This window comes from Anthonomus grandis, chromosome 5 (genome assembly GCF_022605725.1).
Source record: "Anthonomus grandis grandis chromosome 5, icAntGran1.3, whole genome shotgun sequence".
NCBI lineage: Eukaryota > Metazoa > Arthropoda > Insecta > Coleoptera > Curculionidae > Anthonomus > Anthonomus grandis.
The window spans coordinates 35,621,859-35,638,680 of NC_065550.1; the positions used below are offsets into that span (position 1 = coordinate 35,621,859).

General features: G+C 29.6%; 1 protein-coding gene across 2 annotated transcripts in view; it reads right to left on the reverse strand.

The window, feature by feature from the left end:
- LOC126736754 (leucine-rich repeat-containing protein 24-like) overlaps nt 1–16,822 on the reverse strand; it is a 38,873-nt gene that overhangs the window by 3,679 nt on the left and 18,372 nt on the right. For both annotated transcript variants that reach the window (XM_050441286.1, XM_050441285.1), the window contains 2 exons: nt 14,930–15,784; nt 7,677–8,294 (listed from right to left, as the gene is read on the reverse strand). In XM_050441286.1, coding sequence (XP_050297243.1) covers nt 7,677–8,294; nt 14,930–15,769 — 1,458 coding nt within the window. In that variant the 5' untranslated portion in view covers nt 15,770–15,784. The remainder of the gene's footprint in view (nt 1–7,676; nt 8,295–14,929; nt 15,785–16,822) is intronic.

Below are 16,822 nucleotides of genomic sequence, written 5' to 3' on the forward strand. Positions count from 1 at the left end.
TGATGCCTAAAAATATAATTTGTATAATTGAATAAATTATGCCAACAAAATACAACATTTTCTATTTATTTGAAGTAATTTTAAGTTGCTTCCAGGCACTTAAAGTGAAAAATAATTCCAAAAGCCTCGCAGAGACGAAAAATTTGTCTTAGGTTAATTTAAAAAAATTAATTGTAAAAGCCTGGAAGTATTGAAAATCTTTTAGTATGTCTAGAAAATCTGGAACTTAGATCAAAATGAAAATCAATTTTCTAGCATAAAAAATAATTCCAAGCACCTGGAATAATATCACAAATTTTTGCAAGATTCACACCTAAAAAATACGAAATTTTCCGCTTTATAAGGCGCCTTTAATTAAAAACTTTCTTACTAGAAAAAGAATTCTTTTGTGGTAAAAGTGACCTTTGAAGAGAATTCTTTCGAGTGGTTTTTCTCCGGAAAACAGTCGTCTTTTCCATGAAATATAAGGGGGAAAATTCAAGTTAACAGTACAAGGGCTTTCGATAGTATTTTATCCAATCAGTGGACGTAAAAATGACACGTCGTATCGTATGTGTGTGTGTGTGTGGGAAAAATGGCACGTGGTCGACATTTATTTTCCTCGTCTCCGTGACTGAACGTACGTGAAATTAAATTGAAACAACAACAACATCAACAAATGGAGATGAAGATGTTTTTTGTTTTGAGTTTTTAGAGGCTTTTCTGTTTTATGGAAAATTATAAAACAATTTTTTAATTCATGACAAATCACGTCACAGCATTTGGAATAATTTTTAAGCCAAGTAAGTGAAGTAGGTTTTCCAGGCTTTTCAAGTCATTTCTCCAGATATCTGGGAAGATTTTTAGGTATATTCCAGGCATATGAAAGAAATAAATTCTAAATTTTGCAGGGATTTGTTGCGTTATTCCAGGAATTTGAAATAACGTTCTCATGCTTTCCAGTGGACTGAAATAATTTTTTAGCTCTTCCAGGCTTTTGAAATTTTTTGGGACTTGAATTATTTTCTATAAAATTCAGTAGTTTTTAGGCACTTGTAGGGTTATTCCAGATTTAGATTTAATTTTTTAGGGTTTGTAGGGAATTGAAATAATTTCATTGGCCTTTGGAATTGGTTGAGTTATTTTGAATTTTATTCCAGTATATGATTGATAGAATTTTCTTTTGAAGAAGTTTCTTTTAGGCATATATATAAGCCAAAAATAATTCCAAAAGCCTAAAAGAAGTCAAAAATTATTTCAGGTTGCTGGAAGGTTTAAGATAATGATTCCAAATGCCTGAAATAAAGCTTGGAAACTATAGAATTTTATACAAAATTAATATTTGAGAAACGTAGATTCAAATACCTGTAATTATTTTTTTAATTTCCCTTGAATAACATGAAAAAAAATTCAAAAGCCCGAAAATTATAAAAAATGATTTCAATTCATCTAGAGGCATAAGAATATTATTCCAAATGCCTGGAATAAAGCTGCAATTATTTGGAAATTATAGAATCTTATATAAAATATTTGAAAAACGTAGCTTCAAATTCATGAAAAAAATTTAAATAACATTATCTAAAAATTCCAAATGCCTAGAAGAGATGAAAAATTATTTCAGTTCACTGGAAAGCATATGAATAATATTCCAAATGCCTGGAATAAAGCCACGAGTCTTTGAAAATTATGGAATTTTATATAAAAAATTTAAAAAACGTGGATTCAAAATCTGGAAAAATGTGAAAATAAATCCTTAGATAAAATACATAAAAAAACCTTAACATAAAAAAAAAAATCCAAAAGTCTGGTATACTTGAAATATTATTTCGGTTCACTAGAAAGCATAAGAAAAATATTCAAAATGCCTGGAATAATGCAACAAATCCCTGGAATATTTGAAAATTATATATATTGCTCGAAAAACGTGGCTTTAAATTCCTGGAATAAAAATAACAACATCTTCAACATAGTGGGAAAGTCAAAAATTATTCTCTGGATCACCTGAAAAAAAATTCCAAATACCTGAAAGAGATGAAAAATTATTTTGCTTATAAATACGAGATGAAGATATTTTTTGTTTCGTGTTATTAGAGGTTTTGTGCTTCATGGAAAATCAGTTGGAAAACAGTTTTTCTTTTTTGATAAATCAGGCAAGTATTAGGCAGAATTTAGAATAATTTTTATCCCAGAGAAATAAAGCAATTTTTCCAGGCTTTTGGAGCAATTTCTGCAGATATCTATCTGGATTTTTAGGGGTATTCTAGCCATTTAGAAGCCTTTCAGCAAATTAAAATAAATTCCAAATATTCCAGAGATTTTTAGATAATTTTCTGAAGCTTTCCAGTGGCATAAATGATTTTTAATTTATTTCAGGCTTTTAGAATTATTTCTTTAAGTTTAAGAATTAAGACTCTCTCACGTTTTTCCAGTGTTTGATATAAAATCTCATAGATTTCAGACACTTGTAGCTTTATTTCAGGTATTCGTATGAATTTGTTAGGGTTTTGGCAATTGAAATAATTCCACTACTCTTCTGAAATCCTTGAGTTATTGTGAATTTTATTTCAGAGTATGACTGATATAATTTTTACTGTCTTCCAGGCAAATGAAGCCAAAAATCATTCAAAAAGCCTAAAAGAGATCAAAAATTATTTTAATTCACTAAAATGCTTTATTTCAAATACCTGGAATAATGCTACAAATTCGTAAAAAATATGTTATTTAAAATACTTTTAAGAATGTGGATTTAAATGACTGGAAAAATCTGAACAAATTTTCTTAGAATAACATGAAAAATATATTCCAAAAGCTTGCAAGAGATACAAAATTATTTCGATTTATTGGAACTGAAATAATTGGCATAAGAATATTATTCCAAAGATCCGGAATAATGCTACAAATCCTTGCAATTCATAAAAGTTTATATTTAATGCTCGAAAAGCCTAGATTTAAATGCCTAAAATAATTTGAACATTTGATTTTGATAATTTGAAAGTGGGTTATAAACTGGTTTTTATAAACAAAACAATTTATAGCAGAGGCGAAAATCAGGGCCGACTTTAAAAATTCATAAGAAATTAAAATCAAGTCCAATTTACTTAACGCCTATTTGCGATACATTAAAAGCTCTTATTAGTAAAATCAAGGATGTTGCAAGTCAATTGGACGAGAATTTAAAGCTCCAATATACTTTATTCTATTTGCATTATCCAATAATAAAATGTTTAATAAAATCATGTACACTTAAATTATGCATTTTTTTAAAAATCATTTAGTTTAAAAATTCATAGGAAATTTAAATCAAGTCGAATTTACCAAAAATTTAAATGGGTTGTAAGCTGGTCTCTACTATATGAAAAAAAGTTGTTTTGATTGATTGATTTGACGATGAAATGCCGGGAATGAACAAAATGAAACCCGGGTTTCAATGCTTAGAAGAATGATGCCAAATACCTGACATAAAAATTACGTCAAATGTGTGGAACAAAATGAAACACAAGTTTCAATTCTTGAAAGACACAAGAATGACGTCACATACCTAGAATTGACGATCAAATGCCTGGAATTAAATAAACATTCCTTCAAACGTCTGCAACATGAGTTTCAACGTCTGGAAGTTGTAAAAATATTTACGCTTTACAGACTACTCAAGGACATGAAAGAATGACAAATGCCTGTAATTAAATAAAAATTTCTTCAAACGTCTGCAACAAAATGAAACGCAAATTCCAATGGCTGGAAGTCGTAAAAACAACGTCAAATGTCTGCCAGTGATATTCCACTGTTTTTACTTTAGTGCACTCTCAATGGATGGAATTCATCAATGAACCAATCGTTTTTGAGAGTGAATTACTTTGCCTCAGGATCATGGATATGATGCATCTCTTCAGTAGTGCGGACCTTTTGCAGGAAACACTTCATTTCCATGTAAAGTGACATAAATTCCAATTTAGAAGAATGATGCAAAATGCCTGGAATTATCGATCAAATGTCTGAAACTTAATAAGAATACGTCAAATGTCTGGAACAAAATTAAATACAAGTTCCAATTCTTGAAAGTCACAAGAATGACGTCACATGCCTGGAATTAACGATCAAATGCCTGGAATTAAATAAACATTCCTTCAAACGTCTGCAACATGAGTTTCAACGTCTGGAAGTTGTAAAAATTTAGGAACGAATAAAAATGAAATACGAGTTTCAATGGCTAGAAGAATGATGCCAAATACCTGAAATTGACTATCAAACATTATTAAAAATTACGTCAAACATCTGAAACACAAGTTCCATTACTTGGAAGTCATAAGAATGACGTCATAAACCTGGAATTGACGATCAAATGCCTGGAATTAAATAAACATTTCTTCAAACGTCTGGAACAAAAAGAAGCACGAGTTGCAAGTCGTAAAAATAACGCCAAATGCCTGGATTTGACGATCAGGCTTCAGTAAAATTATACTATTAATTATTCTTCTGACATCAATAACGAGTCTCTTCAACGTTGAATTGAAGGTTGAGATCAACATAAAATACGATGTTGATTCAACAAACAAACACTACGTTGTCTCAATTATGATATTGCGCTGTCTCGTCAACGTTGATCCAACTGTAATCAATATAAATCAACATCTAAAGGTTTCGGACATCCAACGTTGATTTAACTACATCTTGATGCCTGGGTTATGTGAACTTTTGGTTCACTTCAGCGCTCCAAAATCTATTTACGCTTTACAGACTACTCAAGCACATGAAAGAATGACAAATGCCTGTAATTAAATAAAAATTTCTTCAAACGTCCGCAACAAAATGAAACGCAAATTCCAATGCCTGGAAGTCGTAAAAACAACGTCAAATGTCTGCCAGTGATATTCCACTGTTTTTTCTTTAGTGCACTCTCAATGGATGGAATTCATCAATGAACCAATCGTTTTTGTCAGTGAATTACTTTGCCTCAGGATCATGGGATACGATGCATCTCTTCAGTAGTGGGGACCTTTTGCAGGAAACACTTAATTTCCATGTAAAGTGACATAAATTCCAATTTAGAAGAATGATGCCAAATGCCTGGAATTATCGATCAAATGTCTAAAACTTAATAAGAATACGTCAAATGTCTGGAAAAAAATGAAACACAAGTTCCAATTCTTGAAAGTCACAAGAATGACGTCACATGCCTGGAATTGACGATCAAATGCCTGGAATTAAATAAAAATTTCTTCAAACATCTGGAACAAAAAGAAGCACGAGTTGCAAGTCGTAAAAATAACGCCAAATGCCTGGATTTGACGATCAGGCTTCAATAAAATTATACTAATAATTATTCCTCTGACATCAATAACGCATCTCTTCAACGTTGAATTGAGGGTTGAGATCAACATAAAATACGATGTTGATTCAACAAACAAACACAACGTTGTCTCAATTATGATATTGCGCTGTCTCGTCAACGTTGATGCAACTGTAATCAATATAAATCAACGTCCAAAGGTTTCGAACATCCAACGTTGATTTAACTACATCTTGATGCCCGGGTTATGTGAACTTCTGGTTCACGTCAGTGCTCCAAAATCTATTTACGCTTTACAGACTACTCAAGGACATGAAAGAATGACAAATGCCTGTAATTAAATAAAAATTTCTTCAAACGTCCGCAACAAAATGAAACGCGAATTCCAATGCCTGGAAGTCGTAAAAACAACGTCAAATGTCTGCCAATGATATTCCACTGTTTTTACTTTAGTGCACTCTCAATGGATGGAATTCATCAATGGACCAATCGTTTTTGACAGTGAATTACTTTGCCTCAGGATCATGGGATACGATGCATCTCTTCAGTAGTGGGGACCTTTTGCAGGAAACACTTAATTTCCATGTAAAGTGACATAAATTCCAATTTAGAAGAATGATGCCAAATGCCTGGAATTATCGATCAAATGTCTGAAACTTAATAAGAATACGTCAAATGTCTGGAACAAAATTAAATACAAGTTCCAATTCTTGAAAGTCACAAGAATGACGTCACATGCCTGGAATTAAATAAACATTCCTTCAAACGTCTGCAACATGAGTTTCAGTTTCAGTCTTCTGGAAGTTGTAAAAATTCAGGAACGAATAAAAATGAAACACGAGTTTCAATGGCTAGAAGAATGATGCCAAATACCGGAAATTGACTATCAAACGTCTGGACCTCAATAAAAATTATGTCAAACATCTGGAACAAAAAGAAGCACGAGTTGCAAGTCGTAAAAATAACGACAAATCCCTGGATTTGACGATCAGGCTTCAGTAAAGTTATACTAATAATCATTTTGATCAAAAGTAAATTTGAAAGAACTCGTCCATTATCTCAAAGAGACTTACGTAACTAGAGAAAAAAATGAAAACTCCAAGTCTCAGTCTCAAAATGGGTCTTCATTCAAATCTCAACATTTTGAGACTGAGACTTGGAGTTTTCATTTTTTTTTTCAAAAGTAAATTTGTTTGTAATGTAAATGTTTTAAAATAATTTTATAGAGTCCATGAAACCAATTTAAAAAAAAATCATAACAAAATAAAATCAAGTCCAATTTACTTAAAACTTTTCTATGATATAAACAAAACTTTTTAAAAAAATCAAAGAGGTTGCAAGTCAATTGGACAAGGATTTAAAATTACCTTGTACCTTGAAAATTATTTTAGTGTGTGTGTATAATATGACCGTAAAGCATGTACTGTTTGTAGTCGATTTTTAAGGTCCGATGATGCTCTTATAATGAGCGAAACACGTGTAACCTACTTTTAGAATTAATAAGTACATTTGAGACCGAGACTTTGTGTAGTTCCCTTTAGATTACCTTGGATAAGTCAGTAAAAGTGTACATCGTGAAATTGCTTTAAACGCCTGGAAGAAATTTTAAATTAAATTAAATCTCTGGAATAAAATTCAAAGAATTTGGACGACATCAAAAAGTATTTCAAATGCCTGGATTAGATAAAAGATCTTCCAGGAAGACGTCTAAGTTTCATAGTCTTAACATTAATTTGTTATTCTAACAACCGAATCCAAAAACCAAAAAAAAAGACTATTTAACTCAAAATCAAAAAAAAAAAGAAAAACTAAAACCCCCCCAAGAAAACTACTAAAATTAGTTTCGTTAAAACGATCCCTTTCGGGCCTTTCGGCTACACTTGAACTCTTGTCTAGTTTTAATGAAATTGTCATTCCAAACTAAATCAACAGAAGCCCTTCATCCAGAATCGAGAGAGACAGAGATAAACGGGCGGCAGGGAGAGAGAGAGAGATGATGATGATGATAATTTCCTGACCCCAAAAAGTTTCAAAGCGCTAGAGAGAGAGCGACGACATCGCACATAAACAGCGAGTATCATTTAATTTTAAAGCGAGAGAGAGAGAGAATGAGACGGATTTAGCAAAGGTACAGCAAGTTTAGTGTGGAGAAGCGTGTTACAGCACATGGCGGATTTTGGGTGACTTGTTCGCCTCCCTTAATCCTTCCCTGGTAACTAATGCTGTGTGTTTTGCTTCTGCTACCACCACTGCGAGTTTACTAACTACACCGAAATAGCACGTAAAGATAATATTAATCCTTTGAGCGCGTATCTCTCTCTGTGTGTGTCTGTATGCATATTATATGGTTATCCATTAAGGTTTAAGCGATCCCGCAAGCCCTTATATCGATTTTATTTACAGAACTTACGTTACTTAAGTAATTAATGATTGAAAAATCAACAGCTCCTCCATTACTCTTTCCAGGTTTTACAGGGAATAAATCCTTGGAGTCAACCAGAACACTTCTACCGCTGGCTTCTGCCTCCTGTCCCGGCAATAAAAAATCACCGTTCGCCCTCTTATTTCCCTCGGTCACATCCCTTATCCGGCTCGGTTGTTTCAATATCGACTTTTTCGGTATTTTTCTCTTATTATTATTATTCTTCTTCGAATGTCTTTTAATTGCGAACATCCCTAGAGCGACGAGACATAACGCGCCCATAACCGCGCCAAGAGTAAACGCCAACGGCATAAATGAATTACGATTGTTCCCGGGAAATATTTTTGAAATTTTTTCGGGTCCGGGTCGCGTCGGGATTATCATAATGGTGTAATTTGCCGAGGCGACACCTGCAACATTCTCGGCGACACAGTAAAATGTGCCGTTCTGGTCCGAATTTACTCCGTAAATAAATAAAGTGCTCGAGTGGTTGTTTTCTTTTATAAAATAGCGGAGGGCGTGGTCGATGGGGGTAGTTGGGGTGGTCGGGAGGGCTTCGTCTTGGAAATACCAGGTCAGGTTCGCTGGGGATGAACTGGGGTCTATCTGGAAGAAAAAATCGTTGTTTTATAACTATTGGAACAGGTGAAATAATTGAAGAAGTGATGTTTTGTTAGGTTGGGTTTTCAAAGTCGATTTTTTAAAAAAGAGTGTGTGTTAGAGGAAAATTGTTGGAGTACTTTTTGATGGGAAATTTTTCGGTCTCTTAATTTGGGTATTACACTTTTTTCCATTAAAGTGATAGTTTTTAAGTTAGATACCAAAATATGACTACTAGTCATGGTTGTTTTTTTTTCAGTACCTTGGAACTTGAAAACCGATTTTCTCAAAAACTACTAAAAATTTAAAAAATTTCCAAGAATAGTTTTTGATAGTAAATTTTTCATTATATAATTTTATTAAATACACTTTGTTTATCAAAGTAACAGTTTTCAAGTTACGGGCCAATATATGAATATACTAGGCAAGGTTCAGTTTTCTCAGTAGGTTTGAATTGAAAACCGATTTTCTCAAAAACTACCAAAATTTTGAAAAATTTGCAAGAATACTTTTTGCTAGTAAATTGTCCATTATTTAATTTAATATATACACTTTTTCCATTTAGATAATATTTTTTAAGTTATAGTCCAATTTGTTATTTTTATTAGTTATAGTTGAGTTTTCTCAGTACCCTGAAATTAAAAACTGATTTTCTCAATAACTACCAAGATTTTGAAAATTTTCCTAGAATACTTTTTGATAGCAAATTATCCATTATATAAATTTAGTTTATACACTTTTTCCATTACAGTAACAGTTTTCAAGTTACAGGCCACACTGTGACTATACTAGGCAAGGTTCAGTTTTCTCAGTAGCCCTTACTTAAAAACCGATTTTTTCAAAAACTACCAAAATTTTGAAAAATTTCCAAGAATACTTTTTGATAGTAAATTGTCCATTTTATAACTTTAGTGAATAATTTTTTTCCATTAATTTAACAATAATTAAGTTACAGGCTAAAATGTGACATTAATAGGAAATGTAGGTTTCTCTCAATAGCCCTGACTTAAAAATCGATTTTTTCAAAAACTACCAAAATTTTGAAAAATTTCCAAAAACACTTTTTGATAGTAAATTGTCCATTTTTATATTTTATATATACACTTTTTCCATTAAAATAATATTTTTTAAGTTACAGTACAATATTTTATTTCTATTAGTTATAGTCGAGTTTTTTCAGTACCCTGAAATTAAAAACGATTTTTTTCAAAAACTACCAAATTTTGAAAAATTTCCTGGAATACTCTTTTTTAGTAAATTCTCCATTTTTATATTTTATATATACGTTTTTTCCATTAAAATAATATTTTTTAAGTTACAGTTCAATATTTTATTTCTATTAGTTATAGTTGAGTTTTCTCAGTACCCTGAAATTAAAAACTGATTTTCTCAAAACCTACCAAAATTTAGAAAAATTTCCAAGAATACTTTTTGATAGCAAATTGTCCATTATATAACTTTAGTTAAAACATTTTTTCTATTAAAATAACAGTTTTCAAGTTACGGGCCAAAATGTGACTATACTAGGCAAGTTTCAGTTTTCTCAGTAGCCTTGACTTGAAAACTTATTTTCTCAAAAACTACCAAAATTTTGAAAAATTTGCAAGAATACTTTTTGCTAGTAAATTATCCAATATTTAATTTTATATATACACTTTTTCCATTAAAATAATATTTTTTAAGTTACAGTCCAATATTTCATTTCTATTAGTTATAGTCGAGTTTTCTCAGTACCCTGAAATTAAAAACTAATTTTCTCAAAAACTACCGAAATTTCAAGAAATTTTAAAGAATACTTTTTGATGGCAAATTTTCCATTATACAACTTTAGTAAATATATTTTTTTCCATTAAAGTAACAGTTTTCAAGTTACGGGCTAAAATGTGACTATTCTAGGCAAGGTTCAGTTTTCTCAGTAGCCTTGATTTGAAAACTTATTTTCTCAAAAACTACCAAAATGTTGAAAAATTTTCAGGAATACTTTTTGATAGCAAATTTTCCATTATATAACTTTTGTTAAAACATTTTTTCTATTAAAGTAACAGTTTTCAAGTTACGGGCCAAAATGTGACTATATTAGGTTCAGTTTTCTCAGTAGCCTTGACTTGAAAACCCATTTTCTCAAAAACTACCAAAATTTGCAAAAATACTTTTTGCTAGTAAATTGTCCATTATTTAATTTAATATATACACTTTTTCCATTAAAATAATATTTTTTAAGTTACAGTCCAATTTGTTATTTTTATTAGTTATAGTTGAGTTTTCTCAGTACCCTGAAATTAAAAACTGATTTTCTCAAAAACTACCAAGATTTTGAAAAATTTTCAAGAATACTTTTTGATAGAAAATTTTTTATTTTATAACTTTAGTAAATATATTTTTTCCATTAAAGTAACAGTTTTCAAGTTACGGGCCAAAATGTGAATATACTAGGCAAGGTTCAGTTTTCTCAGTAGGCTTGACTTGAAACCCGATTTTCTCAAAAACTACCAAAATTTTGAAAAATTTCCAAGAATGCTCTTTTTTAGTAAATTATCCATTAAAATAATATTTTTTAAGTTACAGTCCAATATTTTATTACTACTAGTTATAGTTGAGTTTTCTTAGTGCCCTGAAATTAAAAACTAATTTTCTCAAAAACTACCGAAATTACAAGAAATTTTAAAGAATACTTTTTGATAGCAAATTTTCCATTATACAACTTTAGTAAATATATTTTTTTTCCATTAAAGTAACAATTTTCAAGTTCCGTGCCAAAATGTGACTATACTAGAAAAGATTCAGTTTTCTCAGTAGCTCTTACTTAAAAACCGATTTTTTCAAAAACTACCAAAATTTCGAAAAATTTCCAAGAATACTTTTTGATAGCAAATTTTCCGTTTTTTACCTTTAGTGAATAATTTTTTTCCATTAATGTAACAATTATCAAGTTACAGGCCAAAATGTGACATTAACAGGAAATGTAGGTTCCTCTCAGAAGCCTTGACTTAAAAACCGATTTTTTCAAAAACTACCAAAATTTCGAAAAATTTCCAAGAATACTTTCTGATACCAAATTTTCCATTTTATAACTTTAGTAAATAATTTTTTTCCATTAATGTAACAATTATTAAGTTACAGGCTAAAATGTGACATTAATAGGAAATGTAGGTTTCTCTCAGTAGCCTTGACTTAAAAACCGACTTTTTCAAAAACTACCAAAATTTTGAAAAATTTTCAAAAATAATTTTTGTTAGGAAATTGTCCATTTTTTAATTTTATATACACAGTTTTTCCATTAAAATAATAGTTTTTAAGTTACAGTCCAATATTTTATTTCTATTAGTTATAGTCGAGTTTTCTCAGTACCCTGAAATTAAAAACTGATTTTCTCAAAAACTACCAAGATTCTAAAAAATTTTAAAGAATACTTTTTGATAGCAAATTGTCCATTATATAACTTTTGTTAAAACATTTTTTCTATTAAAGTAACAGTTTTCAAGTTACGGGCCAAAATGTGACTATATTAGGTTCAGTTTTCTCAGTAGCCTTGATTTGAAAACCCATTTTCTCAAAAACTACCAAAATTTTGAAAAATTTCCAAGAATACTTTTTGATAGCAAATTGTCCGTTTTTTAATTTTATATATACACTTTTTCTATTAAAATAATATTTTTTTAATTACAGTCCAATTTGTTATTTTTATTAGTTATAGTTAAGTTTTCTCAGTACCCTGAAATTAAAAACTGATTTTCTCAAAAACTACCAAGATTTTGAAAATTTTCCTGGAATACTTTTTGATAGCAAATTGTCCATTATATAAATTTAGTATATACACTTTTTCCATTATAGAAACAGTTTTCAAGTTACAGGCCACACTGTGACTATACTAGGCAAGGTTCAGTTTTCTCAGTAGCCCTTACTTAAAAACCGATTTTTTCAAAAACTACCAAAATTTCGAAAAATTTCCAAGAATACTTTTTGATACCAAATTTTCCATTTTATAACTTTAGTAAATAATTTTTTTCCATTAATGTAACAATTATCATGTTACAGGCCAAAATGTGACATTAACAGGAAATGTAGGTTTCTCTCAGTAGCCTTGACTTAAAAACCGATTTTTTCAAAAACTACCAAAATTTTGAAAAATTTTCAAGAATAATTTTTGTTAGTAAATTGTCCATTTTTTAATTTTATATATACAGTTTTTCCATTAAAATAATAGTTTCTAAGTTACAGTCCAATATTTTATTTCTATTAGTTATAGTCGAGTTTTCTCAGTACCCTGAAATTAAAAACTGATTTTCTCAAAAACTACCAAGATTCTGAAAAATTTTAAAGAATACTTTTTGATAGCAAATTGTCCATTATATAACTTTTGTTAAAACATTTTTTCTATTAAAGTAACAGTTTTCAAGTTACGGGCCAAAATGTGACTATATTAGGTTCAGTTTTCTCAGTAGCCTTGACTTGAAAACCCATTTTCTCAAAAACTACCAAAATTTTGAAAAATTTCCAAGAATACTTTTTGATAGCAAATTATCCGTTTTTTAATTTTGTATATACACTTTTTCTATTAAAATAACATTTTTTTAATTACAGTCCAATTTGTTATTTTTATTAGTTATAGTTGAGTTTTCTCCGTACCCTGAAATTAAAAACTAATTTTCTCAAAAACTACCGAAATTACAAGAAATTTTAAAGAATACTTTTTGATAGCAAATTTTCCATTATACAACTTTAGTAAATATATTTTTTTCTATTAAAGTAACAATTTTCAAGTTCCGTGCCAAAATGTGACTATACTAGGAAAGATTCAGTTTTCTCAGTAGCCTTTACTTAAAAACCGATTTTTTCAAAAACTACCAAAATTTCGAAAAATTTCCAAGAATACTTTTTGATAGAAAATTTTCCATTTTTTACCTTTAGTAAATAATTTTTTTCCATTAATGTAACAATTACCAAGTTACAGGCTAAAATCTGACATTAATAGGAAATGTAGGTTCCTCTCAGTAGCCTTGACTTAAAAATCGATTTTTTCAAAAACTACCAAAATTTTGAAAAATTTTCAAGAATAATTTTTGTTAGTAAATTGTCCATTTTTTAATTTTATATATACACTTTTTCTATTAAAGTAATATTTTTTAAGTTACAGTCCAATATGTTATTTCTATTAGTTATAGTTGGGTTTTCTCAGTACCCTGAAATTAAAAACTAATTTTCTCAAAAACTACCAAAATTTTGAAAAATTTCCAATAATACTTTTTAATAGAAAATTTTCCATTTAACATCTTTAATACATGAAATTTTTCCATTACTATAATAGTTTTCATGTTATAGGCCAAAATGTGACTTAGCTAGACAAAGTTCGATTTTTTCAGATCCCTTGACTTGAAACCCGATTTTCTCAAAAACTAACAAAATTTCGAAAAAAGTCTAAGAATACTTTTTGATAGCAAATTTTCCATTTTACAACTTTAGTTAATACAGTTTTTTCCATTTAAGTAACAGTTATCAAGTTATAGGTCAAAACGTGACTTAGCTAATAATAAGTGTTTATTTAGCATCCGTGTCACATTAAAATACCGTAATAGGTATAAAATTGTAACTAAAGTTAAAATAATGGAACATTTCGAAGAAGAAAATTATAATCTAAAATTACACGATATTAAATAAAATTTTATTAAATTAAATTAAAATATAATTTTTTTAAAAGCCTCTTTATTATTACAGGTTTTATTAACCACGGCGAATTTTTAAATTTAATTCAACCCTTGTACATTATAGAGTTGAAAAACTGATTTGTATTTTACATTATAATTTCTATTTTTTTCCTAAAAACCACTGTTTTTATAGTTATAAATTTTATATTTCTTACTTTTTTAGATTATCTATTTTTTTTTTGTTTTTTCATTTACTAAGGAGATTTCTCGAAAGAGTTTTTTTTTAAATATTTTTAAATAATATTGAATTTTTAATTGTTATTTTTAGTATTCAAATTAAATGCTTTTTTATAGCATTTTTAATATTGGGTTTTACTCTTGAACAATTTTCTAAATTTTCTTATGTTTCTCAGTATTTCTATGTATGATTGTTTTTTTTTAAATTCCTAAGCTTTTTTTAATATTTTGGCTGTTTTAGGATTAAAAAAACCTCTTTAATAATCCCTCTATTTTTTTTTTAAATTTATATTGATTTTCATTAAATATAACCAAAATTTCAACCAAATATTCTTAGGATGACCTTTTTGGGAAACGCTCATTTTTTCTAAAGAATTTCTGCAGTTTTTATGGATTTTTTTAACTTTTCTTAAATAGAAAATATTTTTCTAGAAGCTTAATAGAAGGTTTTTTAAACTGTCCTGTTTTTAAAAAATTATTAAAAATATATGGAATTAAATGCTTTCAAAAAAATTGCTGTAATATTCGTTGCTAAATAAATAATTTACTTTTAATTTTTTTTTCCTAAAAAGAGGCAACATTGATTTTTTCCATAAACGAAATTTCTCAAAAACCATCGAGCGTACAAAAAATTTCCTAGAATACTTTGCGCTAGCAAATTTCTCAATCTATTACTTTCTTTTTCACACATTTTTTCAAAAAAACAACAGTTTTTGAGTTATGGACCAAAATAGGCCTACAATAACCCCTAAATCCATTTACCTGACAAAACAACGTAACGTTCCCACCCTCCTCGGCCTCAAAATAATAATCGCTTTGGACAACATTAAGGGAACACTCGCTAATCTCCAGATCCTTAACGGGAACTTTCCTGAGCTCCTCTGGATACTCACAAACTGGATTTACCAGTACGGGCACGATGCTCCTTTTTAACCAGCGGTTAAAAGGCCTTAACTGACAGCTACAGTTCCAAGGGTTGTTGTGCAGTTGCACCCCCTTTAAACTCCCACTCAACACATCCAGATCAGGGTGAAAAACTTCCAAAAGATTTCCAGACAAATCCAGCCACTGTAATCCGGTTAATCCGGCGAAAGCTCCTCGGTGCACCTCGGTTATTTGACATTTAGTTAACTCGAGTACCTCCAAGTTCCTCAAAAGGGGAAAATCGCCGTTCAGCAGTGATTTAATCTGGTTTTCGGCCAGATTCAACTTGATTAAGCGAGGAGAGTTAAGTAGCGCTTCCCCGGGCACATTCTTAAGCATATTCCGGGACAAATCTAATTCCAGGAGGTCCTGGAGGCCCCGAAACGCCTCGCCCGGAATAATCCGGATCCGGCATCGGTTAACGAATAATTTCTGGACGTTAATTAATCCGGCGCTATGGAACGTTCCGGGCTCCATATACGGGAAAGTGTTGCCGGATAAGTCGAGGATTCGGGTGTCAGGGTCGATTCCCTCGGGAACGGAGGAGAGTCCTTTGCCGATACACTCGACCGTTTGGTATTTGCAGGTGCAGAAGGGTGGGCAGTTGCTGCTGCTGCTGCTGTTGCTGCTCGAGATGATTGTTACTAGGAGGAGGAATGTTGTTGGGGAATTAAGCATTTTCTGGATGCAACTCTGGAATTAAGAGGGTAGTTTAGTTTGAAGTAAATTATCAAAATTTTGAAAAAATCCTAAGTATACATTTTTATTTCCAGGTGTTTATTAATGACTGACTGGCTTTATCCAAACAAAAATATATATGTACATATATATTATAATTTTGCGTGAAGAACTTGAAATTGTTGGTTATTTTTTCCTAATAAATTGGATTTAATTTTAAAAAATAAAAAAATTATTTTTTTACTGAAAACAGGTAATTTTTGGCTGTTTTCAAAAAGTAAAAAAAAAAATGGTTTTTTATTAGGTTTAGATATTTTTGGATCTTTAATCAGCTTAAACAAAAAAATAAAATATTCAAGAATTGTACGGTGAAAAATTTTGTTGCTTTTCCTTAAGAAATTGGCTTTAAATTTTAATAAAAATCCATTGATTTTATAGACTAAAAATGAAATTTATGGCAGTTTTTCAGGCAATTTAAGCCTTTAAAACAAGATAATTTTTTAATTAAATGAGGCATTTTAGGTTCATATCAATTGGATTTACCTAAAAAAATACATTTTAAAATTTCTTTTTAAAAACTGGAAATTTTTGCCTATTTTTAGTTTAAAAAAAGATTTTTCACTAGAAACAGGTAATTTTAGGCAAAAAAATTATTATTTTGTGGAAATCAGTAATTAGTAATAGAATTTTTGTACGGGGTATAATAATCAATTATTTTATTAAATTTTAGTACTAACATTATTATTATATTTACTGGAATATTTACAAAAAAACCTTTGTAAATAAATCCCTGAAATTTCTATACAAATGTGTTCTTTTTTGATAAATTATGCTTGGAATTTCGAAATATGCGGAATTAACTTTACAAAAAGTTTCTTATTTTAATTAGGTATTTTTCAAGGTTTTTTAGAAAAATATGCCTGAAATTTTTAAATATTTGGAAACTAATAATAATAATTTCGTTTATTTCGCATAATGCTACATACAAAAACTGGTATTAAAGAAGATTATAAAATATACAAATTATATTAGATTGCAAGGAAAAAATACATG